This window comes from Lepidothrix coronata, unplaced genomic scaffold, assembly GCF_001604755.1.
Source record: "Lepidothrix coronata isolate B3197 unplaced genomic scaffold, Lepidothrix_coronata-1.0 Scaffold146, whole genome shotgun sequence".
NCBI lineage: Eukaryota > Metazoa > Chordata > Aves > Passeriformes > Pipridae > Lepidothrix > Lepidothrix coronata.
In genome coordinates this window covers 2,050,148-2,065,185 of record NW_016690326.1, presented here as the reverse complement: position 1 = coordinate 2,065,185, position 15,038 = coordinate 2,050,148, and the positions used below count along the sequence as shown (strand labels likewise).

General features: G+C 39.0%; 1 protein-coding gene and 1 long non-coding RNA gene across 12 annotated transcripts in view; both read left to right on the top strand.

Moving 5' to 3' along the window:
• SFXN1 (sideroflexin 1) overlaps nt 1-15,038 on the top strand; it is a 43,313-nt gene extending 28,275 nt beyond the window's left edge. For all 11 annotated transcript variants that reach the window (XM_017828121.1, XM_017828116.1, XM_017828118.1 and 8 more), the window contains 10 exons: nt 629-803; nt 1,445-1,615; nt 3,984-4,082; nt 5,377-5,452; nt 6,057-6,142; nt 7,317-7,444; nt 7,977-8,026; nt 12,711-12,760; nt 13,415-13,462; nt 14,725-15,038. In XM_017828121.1, coding sequence (XP_017683610.1) covers nt 640-803; nt 1,445-1,615; nt 3,984-4,082; nt 5,377-5,452; nt 6,057-6,142; nt 7,317-7,444; nt 7,977-8,026; nt 12,711-12,760; nt 13,415-13,462; nt 14,725-14,821 — 969 coding nt within the window. In that variant the 5' untranslated portion in view covers nt 629-639 and the 3' untranslated portion in view covers nt 14,822-15,038. The remainder of the gene's footprint in view (nt 1-628; nt 804-1,444; nt 1,616-3,983; nt 4,083-5,376; nt 5,453-6,056; nt 6,143-7,316; nt 7,445-7,976; nt 8,027-12,710; nt 12,761-13,414; nt 13,463-14,724) is intronic.
• LOC108503792 lies at nt 8,033-12,637 on the top strand. Its single transcript, XR_001876916.1, has 2 exons — nt 8,033-9,397; nt 11,458-12,637. It is a non-coding gene; the product is annotated as an uncharacterized LOC108503792 (long non-coding RNA).

Sequence of the window (15,038 nt, the reverse complement as noted above, 5' to 3'; positions counted from 1 at the left end):
CCAATTTCCTTCAGCCATTGAACAAACATTATTTGGAGGATGTTCTCTTTTTTAACTGGATACTGAATATGTTGCAGAAATTTCTCTTAAGACAGTTAAAATTGGTATAGCTTGTGCTATGGAGGAACTGTCCTCCTTTCATTAGATGTTGAAGTAAACTTCGTCATCCGGAAGTATTTTTTAATTTTCTGGGCTTCATACCCCATAAATGCAAAACTATGTTAGCTCAGTGTCCTTCCTTGTAGTTCTTTAACCATCTTTGAAGTATCATTAGGAGATCTGGTCATGTGTTCATAATGGGGCAGATTGTTGTATTATATAATCTCTGTGTTGTTAAAACATGGATTTAGAGAAATAACATTTATTAAAAGAACTTGGTGGGTTTGTGTTCCTAATTCTGTTTTGTTTTGCTAGGCCAGAGAAGTTAAGTGGATTTTACTAAATATTTCTTCTGTTACCGCACTTCAGGCATCTCTTGAAATATTTGATTTCTTCTTCCCTTCAATACAGTATTTTCAACAAATTTTCAGGGTTTTTTTACTCTAAACATAACCACTTCTTGCAGGTTACAGATACATTAGGAAATAAGTAGAATTCTGAATTGCGCATTTTTCTGTCTTCTTCACAGAGTTTTAGAAGATGTCAGCAGATATACCATTAAATATTAATATCAAGGAGCCCCGATGGGATCAAAGCACTTTTTCTGGACGAGCCAATCACTTCTTTACTGTAACAGACCCCCGGAATATTTTGTTGTCTGATGCCAAACTGGAAAATGCAAGGAAAATTGTGCATGATTACAGGTATGGCATTGACTGCTTCTACTGCTGACCCCAAAAACGTCCATGTCAATGATAAGTACATGGTGAGGTATTTAAAAGGAAATATTTAAAACACTGCTTTCATTGCACCACTCTTTTTTCTTACTTTGGAGCTTGAAACTCTTTTTTTAAAAAAAACAAATTTGCAAATGGATGGGGAAGAGTTGTGTCAACTGAGAACTCCTGTTAAGGGTTCTGAAATACAGAGGTGTCTAATTCTGAACATAGTTTATATGACAGCAGAGCTTAAAACTTCCTCTTATGTGTTGCATTGTTTGGAGCAAGTGGTGTCTTAAATACTCACCAAGTGAATTTTTAAAGTTTCACACTAATGGCTCCAGAGATTTTAGCTCTCAAATCTAGTACAGGTTTGAGTAAATACAAATTTAGTGCTGAATATATTGACTAAGCCAACATAACCACTGCTGGGAGCTTTGATTCTTTTTATTTCACCAGTCCATTTAAAAGGCAAAGAAGATCTACAAGCTAAGTGTGAGGCTTGATTAACTTAGAGTGAACATCCCAAAATCCTCTGATGCCACACTTCTCACAGGAGGTTGCAGCATTTTATAACAGTTGTGCTCTTTGCTGTTGTGTTATTTTTTTTTTTAACTTGTCCCAAGACTAGGTATTGTAGCACCTGGCTTGACAGAAGATGAGTTGTGGAGAGCAAAATACATCTATGATTCAGCCTTTCACCCAGACACTGGTGAAAAGATGGTCTTGATTGGCCGAATGTCTGCTCAGGTCCCCATGAACATGACCATCACAGGTTGTATGATGACCTTTTATAGGTAAGGGATGGCAATATAACACATGAAATACTTGCCTACGAATTAGATAAGTGAAAGTCAATGTTATTGTTAAAAGTTTTATAATAACTGGTTTTGAATGTAAATTTTTGCTTCCTTTTCTCTTCTCTCTTCACATTCCCTCACACTGATTAACGGTTCCCTCTAGAAGTAGTTGTGAAATAAGCCCTTAGCATCCTTCACCATCCCACTTTTCCTCAAACTGGGAAATGTTCCAAAATCCCATCTGTGTAGGAGAGTTGTGAGGAGGACAAAGAGGAGGAGATACCTGGGAATGTCTAACCTTGTTGGTCTGGCATGCAGGATGTTCTGTCTGCCACGTGAGTACTCAGTATGCTTCGGTCCATCGGTCATTGAGTTCCTCCAGCTCCCCTTTGATCCCTACATTTCCTCAGAGGTTCTGGAATCCAGTGAAGTCCACAGCAGGAGCCAATGTGATCTTTTAGCAGCCTCTATGTTAAATATTTTTTGGCACAATGCTTGGTCAGCAGGAACTGCTCAGAGAAAATAGCAGTAGTGTTTTGAATGCTGAGATTGTACAAACTCGACACGCACCCCAAACAGGGGCCCAGCTCTTTTGAACACGTGTGTGTTGTAAAAAACAGTCAATAATATGAATAAAACCTTCAGTGCAGCTGCCTGTTCCCAAGCACTGCCTCCTGTTAACTGCTTATTCTCTTACACATGTTCTGTTATTCTTATAACACATAGAGCAGCTCTGTATCTTTTCTTTGCATTATTGCTCAAATTCACAACTAGGTGATTTATTAGCCTGGAAGGCATTGGTTCCTTTGGGCCAAATCCTCAGCACTGCAAACAGGACTGTTTAGAAGTCCTTGGATGATGCAGTGTATCCTCTCTGTCACTGTACATCACATCCTCTGGTTACTGCTGGCCACTGGAAGAAGCAAAATCCCTGTTATACCTGTGAGAGCTCTTCTATGTGCAGTAAGACAGTGTGAGTCACACCTAAACCTTAGAGCAGGCCTAATATCCTCTATACACCAGTAGCAAGGAAAAAGGAAAATATGACTCAGGAAAAGAGTTGCACATGCACAGGAAGAAAGGAGGATGAACAGCAGCAGTGATGGAAAAAATTCAGCTGGTTTATCACTGTTACTTTGGCATCTTATTTATCACTGTTACTTTGGCATCTCAGATACTGGAAACCAGAGGGAATAATGATACATTCCCAAATCTCCTGAATCTTTCAATTTTTTTGCAATTTAAAGAAATAACATACCTTCCCAATTCAGAATGTCATGACAGACACACATCTTCTGCTCTAGCATCTCTTCCTTGCTTCGCCCTGTTACAGAATAATTGGTACAACTGTTGCTGCTTCTTTGGCCCTCAGTTTCCATATCGGCCCTCTGATGAAAATCACATTCCTGTTGCAGCTGCTGCCTGTGTTATTAAATAATTTCATTAAATATAAGCTTTAGAGTCCTATGAAACGTGATTTTAATGATCAAGAAATAGTTTTCAGTAGCAACTGTTACTTTTAGTGGCCTGGTTCCCCTAAATGAAATTTTGGTGGAGCAGAATCTTCAGTGATGTCTCTGCTGTGGACAGAGATTGTGGTCTGAGTGCACAAACACATAATTTTCCCATGGTATACTCTCCTTGTAAAATGATTATATCTGCAGTTTAACAGGGACCACGTGAGCCTGTTAAATGCATACTCTGCAACTGGTACAGCACGTATTTTTTTCACTGCCTCCTACCTGTGCTCACTAATTGGCACCTTTTTGTCATGCTGTATTGAACCAGACTAATTTGTGTTCTGTACCTCTACTTAAACATGCAGATATTTTAATGAAAATAATTTTTCATTTTGGATTTGCCTTTTTTAACCTGGTTGTCCATGGGACTGAATGTTTGTCGCAGAGGTTTATTAAAACAATGGCATTATGTTAGCTTTTTGAAGACTGAAGGGATAAACCCTGGCTCCTAAAATCCACCTCTCAGTCACTTATGGATCTTCCAAAGAGAACTAGCAGACTGTAGTGGAATAATAACCCTGGAAAAGCATTCTGGAAATTAGAGCATTTCCTGTTTCTCTGGGTGTTTTTTATAGAGAGGTTTGCTATAGTGCTTTTATTATTACAATAAACCTTTGTCCCAAGTGAACCTTGCTAGTTAATTACAATGGTTTTAAATTCTTCTCCTAGAAGAATTCTTGATAATAAGACAGTATCTCATTTACTGTATTGATTCATTTAAATAAACAAGAACCTCTGCATGGTTACTGCTTGCAGTGGCTTTTCTTGATTTGCCATCATTTTTCTGTGCTGTTGATTCAACTGTGGTTTTAATAATAATAATTACAATTGTTTCTCTTTTCAAGAACGACACCAGCAGTGCTTTTCTGGCAGTGGATCAACCAGTCCTTCAATGCTGTAGTAAATTACACCAACAGGAGCGGGGATGCCCCAATCACTGTCAGGTCAGACACTGAACCATAATTCTGAACATAATTCTGATGAGTTTACAAATTGCTCTCTGATGTACTCGAACATGGTTGGGCATTAAAGTTTGAGGTGAGAGAAGGCTAAGTCTTCCCATCTATACTCATTATTAATTTGATATGCACCAATGAGAATTCTGAGAATGACAAAGGCAAGAACTCCGTTTCTGCCATTAAAGACAAGCCCCTGAGCACCTTGATCATGAGCTCTTAACAGTGTAGGATTTAGCAGGAGTCTGTGTTGTAGGGATCAGTCAACCATTTGCAAGTGCCTCATCAGTTTGGTGTCATACCAGCATATTTCTAAGCTGATATTTTGGACCTTTAGGTGTGTCACTGTGCCGCCTTCTCAGTGCACAGCACACACCACACTGCAGGCTTATTTACAAAAAGAGGTTCCTGCAAGGAAATGGTGTGTGCTTCTTTCTGTGTGATGGCAAAAAGAGAGACTAAATAGATGCAGAAAGCTAGAAATCTCAAGCTGAAAAAGGGGAAATCAAACTGAAAGAGGGGAAATTTAGGTTAGATATACAGAAGAAATTCTTCCCTGTGAGGCACTGGAACAGGTTGCCCAGAGAAATTGTGGATGCTCCATCTCTAGAAGTGTTCAAGGTCAGGTTGGATGGGGCTTGGAGCAACCTGGTTTAGTGGAAGGTGTCCCTGGCCATGGCATGGTAGTAGAACAAGATGTACTTTAAGGTCCTTCCAACCCAAACCATTCCGTGATTCTATGAATAGAAAACTGGAATTCCAGTGCTTGACTTTCTGGTTTTGGGGCTAAGTTGCTTAATGATGGCCAGGAGAAAGCATTTACAGACACCTCCTAGCTGGGAAGTATGTACAGTGTGGTTTAGAGCAGTGTTTGCAGCTTAGTTGTCTGAATGTATGGGGTTTGATATGGTTTAATTACTATTCTAGACATAGCCTTAGAAATCCAAACTGATTTTATTAGGTTAAGCAATTGGGAAATTAAATAGAGAACTAATCCTTCAAGGTGTTCATTTAGACACATGAAAAAATGCTGAACAGGCACAACCAGCAGAACCTGATTCAATATTACAATGCTGCTTGATAGATGACTTTACTGCTAGTGAAATCAAATGGTTTAATTTAGGATCCTTTTAGATCTTCCCTCCACATCTTATTGCAGTAGCACAAAAAGGTCTACTTCTTAACTTCAGGGGGGGCGTAACTACATGTGTGAAATGTAATTATTTTTAAAAGTGACATAAATGTAGCTGTGCATGTGCAAACATTTTAATTTCTCTTTTAGCCAGCTGGGAACAGCCTATGTTTCTGCCACCACCGGTGCTGTCGCAACAGCTTTAGGACTTAATGCACTAGCGAAGGTATTGCTGTATTTTTTTCCATTCTCACTAGACTGTGGTGCTCTGTGAGATGTTTGCAGCTCACTTCTGCTCTAGTGTATCTGTGTCATGTGAACAGCTCCCACTGTGGAGTTCTGATGGCCTTTGGCAGCTCCTTTCTCTACATCACAACCTTATTTTTTCCCCATGTAGAAGGTTTTATATATGTTTTTCAAACAGCCTTCCCTCAGATATGTCAGACAGCCTTGTGTTTGGTTAATGCAAACTGTATCTAATAAGGTGCCTTTTTTGCAGTTTTTTTTTTCACCTGTCAAAGGCATTTAATAGTACTTGCAAGTCAGTTGGAGTGGAGATGTAATTACACTTCCCCGTGATGCTACTAAATTCAGAATGATTTCGCCACTCTCCTGCCACTGCTCACTCCTGAGAGAAGCATTTGTGACCTGTTTCATGTTTATTATTTTTCTACCTCTGCCCCACCAGTGAGTTTTCACTGAATTTTAATGTAAAGGAAGTAGGTCTGGTCTATGATTATCAGATGAAGCATTTGAATATGACCTTTGGGAAAGCCAGTGATTATGTAAATTTTTTCTTTTCCTTTTTCCCCCCTCTGTGTGTTTTACAGCGCGTCTCACCTCTCATAGGACGGTTTGTTCCTTTTGCTGCTGTTGCTTCTGCAAACTGCATTAATATTCCACTAATGAGACAAAGGTAGGAAAAAGAACAAAGATCACTCATGCTGGAAGAAAAGATGTTACTGACTTTGTAGATCAGCAAGTGATTAAGGGACATTCTGTATCTTTAGCTTGTTTCAGACCTTGCAAAAACCTCATGCAGGATCTTGTTTTGACTGATTGTTTGTGGCAGGTATAAAATAGAATATCCTCATTCTCTTCAGGTAAATATCCATAGAGTTCTTCAGTCTTGGATCTCAGAAGCCAATTACTGATCCTTCAAAACTTGATCAACATGGATCCTGGAGTACAGACTCCACTTTGAAAGAATACAGTAATTTGAAAAACGGTGCTTCAAATGCCACATGCAGAAGTTAATCATAGAAGTCAGGCTCTGCAGTTCTGTTTGATCATCTGAGATTACAAAAATATGCAGTTTGTCAGAAACAAGCTTTCATGTGTTCTGATTTGACATGGAGTAAGAATAGTAGTAGGGAAAAACAAATTAAAAGCATCCTCTTAACACAAGGTTAAAAAAGGGAATATTTAACTTTTGTATTTACAATGGAATTTGATCCTTGGTACTATTTTATCTTTTATAAAATATGAAGAGAAGAATGAAGGCAGTCAGGATACCTGCAGTGCTCTCTGCTTCTCCCAGTATGAGTTTAACACCTAGCCCTGCTCTTGAGCAAAAGACCTAATAGAGAATAATGCAGCTACAGAAATGTAGTTTGTGCATCATTTTATACTTGCAAATATATTCTTAGTGGTTGAAATGAAAACTCAGACTCTAGAACGCCAGAGGGGAATTTTCACATAGACAGTGAAACTAATCTGTATTCCATGAGCAACTGATAAGGCAATCCAGAAAATTCCATTTTTCCAAAGTGCTCTTTGGAGGATCTTTTCCTTTCTGTGTGCTACAGAGTAAAAGACATGTCCTTTCTCCCTTTCTTGGAAGTGTGACCAGGTTCAAGCAGCAGATTGTTGTTACAAATATTCAGTTGATAACTTTCCAACATATTTTTCCCTAGATTTTTCTCTTTTGAAATTTTTTGTGCTGAAGAGTGTTACAAACAGGCTTAGAAAATAAAATAAAACAAAACACATCAGTCTTATAATTGACAATTTTAAGGGACAAAAGATGACAAAAAAGGGTGAATAAGTTCACCTCAAGCACTGCTTTATTTTTACTCCTTATTCAACAGAGAAATCAAGTGTGGAATCCCCGTCACAGATGAGGATGGGAACAGAGTGGGTGAATCATCCAAAGCAGCTCAGCAGGCAATCACCCAGGTGGTTATCTCAAGGATTCTTATGGCTGCTCCTGGAATGGGTAAGAATAACTGCAGTCCTGTGCAGCTCCTGTTTGTCGGTTCCTAATGTGAGAGAGAGCTTCAGTCCTAAGTGATTTTTCTCAGAGGCCAGATTGCCTCACAGTTCCTCAGGCAGTGTTTGCCTTTCTGGTAAGAAGTTCCCTGAAATGTATGTTTCTCACTGTGAAATCATCCAAAGTGTGTTACACTGAAGTGCAGCAGAAAAGCTCCTGGGATGCTTTTGCAGAAATAATACAGATAGCAAAGGAATGGTAGCAAATTTTACTTGCTTGGAATTGGTTTAGTGCTCTTGTCCAGTGCTGAGTTACTGAGCTCAGGTTTAGTTACATATGCAATTAAAAGTTTTGCTTATTGGGAGAATTTAACTCTGTAAATACCAGTTCTGTATCTTGAACTGGCAATGTGCAACAAAAACTCAATGAATGACAAAAGGTTGTGAAAATTGTGTTCAGGTGTTAGTTCGGCTAAACAGAAAATGAAAACAAAATGCTTTTTTCTCCAAGGTTAATGCATTTTTTATCTTACTTGCAGCAATTCCTCCCTTCATAATGAATACATTGGAAAAAAGAGCCTTTTTAAAGGTTAGTCTTACATAATCTATGCATTTCAGATCCTAAGCTAATATTTTAATGAATATAAAATACTTCCTGAGGCTTCTTATTTGCCTCCCAAACACTGTGGGAGCACATCCCTGTAGAACTTGCTTTACAGCTGTCACTTGCTTTCTGCCTTTCTCAGAGAGAGCTTGGTTCTTTTTATCACAATGTAAAATGACACTCAGAAAATAGGAACTTTTTTGTTGTTATTTTCATGATTGTTCTTAAAATGCACAGTTCCTCCTATGAAATCTACCTTCCTTACTCAGTCTTGGAATAGAGTTTATGGGGGAAAAGTGTGAACATTTTAATAATGCTGTTTTTTTCAGGAGAGCAGTAAGGAGGCTTTGCTTAGCTGCTGTAGTAGCAATCTGAGGTGGGAAACAAGAACTCTCTTTTGAAAAAATTTCTTTTGAAAATCATCCCTTAAAATTTACTGGATTTAAAGTGCAGTATAGGCATAGAATGGCCATTCTTCATCAAAGATTACTTATTTCCTCTATTCTGTTTATGCTAATGTAGCGTGAAGCCAAACCCCTGGTGTAGGTAAATCCATAACCTGCATCAACATTATGCACTCTGTGTGCATGAGAGGGTAAAGAACAATAGTGAAATGAGTCTTAGGGTTGTCTACTACAGGAGAAATAATATTCAGATGAGGAGGTCTTTCATTTTTTTTACCAGTAAAGGGAGTTTCATATTCACCAACTGATATCACTGATTTAATTATTGCGTAGCTCCAGGCAAAGTCTCTGCCTGAGAAATCCACCTAACAAGCTTAAGAGAATCTATCTCCTTCCTGTTAGAAAAAGTTTGAAAAAAAAGCATGGTCTGAATCTTCAGACCCTCCCTTGGAAAAGTGTGTGGGGACTGGGAGGACAAGCAGGTGGAGTTGCCTGTTTTGTTTGTCTAAAATGTGTAAATTATACCTCTTACTATTTCTGTGCTTCCTTTTACCTGTGCAGTGAGATTACATAGTTAGGCACACCATTTTAAAGTGCTTCTGTAGATATAAAAGAGGAACAGGTTGCCCAGGGAAGCTGTGGCTGCCCCATCCCTGGAAGTGTTCAAGGCCGGGTTGGACAGGGCTTGGAGCAACCTGGTGTGGTGGAAGGTGTCCATCAATTAATGCTATCAGTTCAGCTGGCAAACACGTAACATTGTGAAGAAGTTGCAGCAATCCTCAGGGTTTGGAGGCAAATATCTGTTGGTTTTGTGTGGTATAATCAATATAAGGGTGTTGTGAATTTTTCAGATCAGCAAAAATGAGCGATTTCTTCAGTGACTACTCAATGGTCTTTGGTACCATCATGACCGTTTATGCTCACCTGTTCCTCTCCCTCAGCCTGAGAGACTGTGAGTTCAGGTGAAACACTGCTCTGCAGGTAGTCAGTAGTAACACTTGGTAGAGATTAGTATTAAACCACTAAGGAATGAGCTGTACTTTTAACAAACAGCTTCTGCATGTCCTCTTGAGGTTCCAGAAGCACCATCCCATTCACAGCACTCCAACACCATCCCTGCAATGCTTTTCTAACTCACTGTCCTTGGCCTTTGCTTTGCACACCACCACCCTTGGAAATAATTCCTGAATGCTTGCCAAAGCCTTTTAAGCAACACACAAGGCCAGAAAATAGGCAAATGGTTGTGAAATGATAAAAAAAAAATAGAACGATGGTCTGCAGTCAGACAGAAGGAAATGTTCCTTGAATGCTGGTCTGTAATAGCAGCCTGTCATCCTCTGATATTTGAAATGAGATGTAGGTCATGTAGCACTATTCATCCCCCCACATCCCCCGGTGTTTTGCACTAAGACATCGGTGTGAATTAACAGTATTCCCAAAAGTTATTGCTAGAAAATGAATCAAGAATGGTTTTAGAACACAAGCACATACTTACAGCTTCAAAAAGCATCTAATTATTTCTGACTTGAAAAAGTATTTTTATATGTACACCTGATTTTGCTGTAGGTTTCAGCAGCAGCTTTGGGGCCCCTTTAGGTGATTATGCAGTGTTCTAGTAATTGATTAAGCTGCATAATGTCTGGTTTCATTATCCCTACTGACATATACCTGACTAGCTCTTTGTAAAACCAGGGTATTTTACCTGCTGCAGCAGGAGGATCCATAAACAACCTTACTCTGAGGCATAGGATTTACTGACTTTACTTACAAGTCACTTTTCTCCTAAGGAAAGAAACTGGGTTTTTCCATAAAAATTTACAAAAACTCAAACACTAAAGTTTTAGTTTGTATTATTACTCTTGCAGCTCCAGCTTCAGTTTCTCTCCTGTTCTGCATACTGTATTAACATGCAAGTTTTTCCAGAAATTTCCTCATATATCTTTAAAACAAGTTCTTTGGGGTCTCTTAGTCTGCAACTGAAATCTGTATTCAAAACTGGTAAAAACCAGAACAGAGAGCTTTTTTTTTTCAAGCATTGTTCTTGAATGTCTTATGCCCTGCAGTCTTCTGTACATTCCTAATTTCACTTGTCATTTCATTTAGTTGTTTTTTTTTTAAAACAGGCAGAGCTGGCCTGGGAAAGCTGGCAGATTTTTAGATCCAACAATGAAAGGAAGCAGTTAGAAAAAAGATGATTCTCTTTAAAGCTTTTGTTTGCTTAATTATCATTTCTCCATTTTCTCTGTTTGCACTAACCACTAAAATGTCATAAAGACATCTGGAAATCAGATCCTGATTCATTGGGAACTGCCTTCTTCCAGAGTTAATGGATAGTTCTCTAACACAGTCAATTCTTCTGCTGTCTGTCGTGGGCTTCTCCATTTTATCTCTTTGTAGGGGTGTGCAGCCTGCATTTGAGTTTTGTTTTATTACTTTGTTTCCTGGGCAACTCCAGTTCTTAATATTGACCTCTCACAGTGTTAAGAGTTTTTCCTCACTATCTTACTTGATTAGCGCGGTCTGGTAACATTCTGGAAAAAGCAAGGCTGTAACTCAGATCAAGTTGGCAAAAACTGTTCTAGCACGTGAACTACATGTTGTTTATAGAGTCTGTACGAGACAACACCTCTTTCAGATCAATGACCAACTCTGGCAAAGGCATGAGGCCATCTATTCCTCTCATGGCACCTTCCAGGAGTCTTTTCAGTTATACAATTATATTTGGGGCTTTTCTGTTATGTATTTTAGGTCCCACATTCCCACTGCAATGTGCAGCATCCGTCTCCCTTCCTTCTCAGAGACAGAAGTCATTTGCAGTAGAGAGTTTGTGTTCACATCTCTTGTCACGGACTCTCCCGATGTATAAAATGTAAAGAATTTTGGGTGAATTTATCTCATCTGAGAGTCAAATGAAGGTGTTTAGGGAATGCCAGAACAGCAAAGCTCTGCTGCCTTCACTCTTCACCCTTCCTGCTGTTCCTGTCTGTTCCCATTTGTTATCTGTTGTTGCAGGTGATTGCTGAATTGCACAGTTCTTCCTGCACTCATTTCTGGATAACAGATTGACTCCAGGAAAAAAAATAAAGAGAAGCAGTCTCCTACATCATTTCTTCTCCCTCAGGTTCTGGAGAAAGTTTACTCCACACAGGCTTGTTTTCTCTGCCTTCTCCACTGCTGTGACCTTCCTCAGCCCTCAGCTTTGTCCTCCTGAGCTTTCTACATCTCCTTTGTCCATTTCTGTTCTCAACTAGTGCCCAGCTTTTGTTCCCCAGCTTCCCCTCTAACTTCTGTATCTTGAGAAATGCTACTTGCAGAAACAAACATCTTCATTGAAAACATCATCCACTGCATCATGTGATTTTTAACTCATGAGCTGTTTTGTTTTAAAATCCCCTTCGTGTTTCCATGGCAGCTGTGTAAGTCCTGCTTTTGAGACACTGCTTTTAGTGTAGCAGCAGTGTCCATTGAACAGATCTGGGTTTACTTCACTAGTAATGGATTTCAACTAAAATTCTAACATGGGGGGGAGCGGGTTCTTAAATATTTTAAAAGCCTGCAAAAAAGCTCTATTTCTTGACATATATTCAAGTTCTGCAAAAGTTATAGTAATGAAGATTATGCTAAAAAATGCATCCATAGGTTATTAGTTGCTTTCTCAGCTATGTTTCCCCGATCTTTCAGCCCTTTTTTCTTTCAATGAAAGGTGAACTCTTGCAGGACTGGAGTGTTGCTACAGGGACAACTTCCTACACTTCAAGGGAAATCATATGACAGGATATCCTGAGAGAGGCAGACTTACCTTTTTTCTTGACATCTCCCTTGTTTATGGGTGGTGGTTCCAGTTGCACATTAAAACCATTTAAAGTCACCAAAGGAGCTGTAACCAGACCAAGCTCTTCCTTGGAATGCCTGGGCAAAATTCACTGAGCCCTTTAGAGATGTGGTAGCACCACACCAAATTTCAGCTGTCCTGCTACTGTGGGCTTGTATGACTCAGAGAGAAGGCCCAGGGGCTCAGCATCACATCCTAAATCAATCAGGATCACAATGTATGTTGTTTCCACTGGGAATTTCCTTACTACTTTTCAAAAGGGATTTGGCTCTCAAACTGGAGCTCAGCTTTAAGGTACACTGCCTGTGGGTTTGCCTTCATGTCCAAGGGTCTTTTAGGTGCAAAATCTGTCTCTTAGAAAACAAGAATTCCAGAAAGGGGGAAGGGAGAAGATAAGATACCATACTCACTGTGTATGGTTTGTTTTCAACAGAGATATCCTTGGTTGAGTGCTCCCATTCAAGTTGGATTAGTTGGAGTCTGGTAAGTGATTTTTTTGGGTTGGGTCTGCTATTTTAAGAGATACTTGTAGGTGTTTTGAGAGAGTAGCAATATTTGCACTTTGTTCAAAGAAAAAAAGGTTGAGAGGGTTAATGAGGCTGCAGCAGTTACTTCACTTCCATCTCTGTAACTGATAATACCATGTTAAAAACAAAAAAGCCATTAGAAAGGAAGAAGCTGCCAAGAAAAGCAGAGGGAGGGGGGAAAGGAGTGGCAAAAAAAGGCATGTGGCAGCTTGATTAGAAAAGGTGCTTTGGCTGCTACCTCCATAAAGTCAGTGGAATCTAATCCTGAAGGCTGATGAATTCTTGAAAGATTTGGTTAATAGAGAGTTTAATTTGCTGTGTCTAGCACTATCTGGTGTCCTGCACACTAATGTAAAACACTGTAAGGACATCAAATGATACTTTTAGACACATTTGGAAGCATGGTATTGATAGATTTAGTACTGTGTAATTAGTGAATTATTAAATAAGGTACAATGCAGAGAGAAGTAAACATAGCACTTTGTGGAATGTTACCTCACTGTGTACAAAAAAAAACCAAACTGGAAAACTTTTTACCTAATCATGCATAAGGTTTTTGAATTCTCTTTTAGCACCCTAAATATTGTAATCCCATTTTTGTCTCCTCTAGTCTCGTGTTTGCAACTCCCCTGTGTTGTGCACTGTTTCCTCAGAAAAGGTGGGTATTGCTGTTATTATTTTCACTTTAATGTTACACTCCAGATCCGTGCACAGACAGAAGCAAAGGGTCAGGCATTGCCTGGTCAGGGACACAGTTTTATTTCCCATATAACAAAGGTGATAAACAAGAGAATATACAGAAAAGTAATACCTATGTTACTCATCAGTAATATATAATAGTTGTTTACAAACCCCTAGCAGCTCAAGATGAGATTTATACAATATATTCATGTCCAGGAAGGTTACGGATGCATTAAATACAGTAAGTAGCCCATTTTATTTTCAGCTGGAAACTCTTCTAGTTATACAGAACAGCATTGGACTATCTGTGCTTATTTGTAATTTTATTAATATTTCTTAAGAAAGACTTTTTCATCAATACAAAAATAGCTCAGTACTGAAAACTGTCTTATAGTGAAAATTGTTTCTAGCTGAAATAATCATGAAGCCTGAATGAGTTATTTACAAATTAACTTAGCTCAATTTGGTAGGTAGTATGGACAGGGCCTTAAATTCAGCTGAGCTGTCCCTCATATTGATAACAGTTGTCTAAACAGACTGCCAGATGTAGCTTAAACAATCCAAGCTGGAGCTGAATCCATTAAAAAAGTACTGAACAACTAAGGTAGCTTTGACTTCCAGAAAACAATACCCAATTCTCATCAGAAGCAATTGTTCGAGTACAACAGATCCATCTGACACCATCTGTTTCCCTGCTTGGCCTAGGACAGAGAGCTGTGGTAAACAAGTGTCACTAGGCTACCTGGAGATGACTTGACAAACCAGCCTGGCACACGTGGTACAGGTCTTGATTTTAGCCAGGGCTCTTCAGTTCAGAGGAAGACCTTGAACTGTGTTCAGGAAATTGCAGCTATTCAAATGACCTGGCAGCTTAATTCACTTTACTGTGAACTGGTTCTCATAAAAGTAAACCTTTTATTGAACTGAATAAATCAGGTGGTAAGTTAAATAGGCAAATACATTATATTTAATAAAAACACCTTTAGGAAGGTAAGTAAGTTTCTCTTGCCAGCTACAAGTGAGTGGATCCCAACACCATTTCCTGACTCCTTAGACTGTCTTACTGCCATTTGAGCAGGGATTCATTTGTCCCTGATCTAGTTTGCTTCCCTTATAAGACATTTAAAAAGATGTGAAAACTCTTTCACAGTCCAGGAAGTTTAACCAGATGCATCATCCATCTTATTTTACACTCAAGTGCTTGCTTTATGTAACCATTTTCCTGTTTCTTTTGCTCAGTTCTATGGCGGTATCACGCTTGGAGCCAGCATTGCAAGCCCAGATCCGAGAGAACAGCCCTGGCCTAGAACGTGTATACTTTAATAAAGGATTATAATTCAAGGAAGGCAAAATATCTTTCAAGGAGGAACTTGTGAACTTATTTTTGAATTGTGTGCCAACATAGTTGAAGATGACAACTCACCTTGAACTTGTCCATTTGTTAAACAAGTTTGATCATCTGCGTTATATAGTTAAGGACTTTCCTCACTGTAGTGTTTAAATTACAAAAGGTCACTTTGTCCACTTTGGTATTGATTAAAAGTTTATCGATA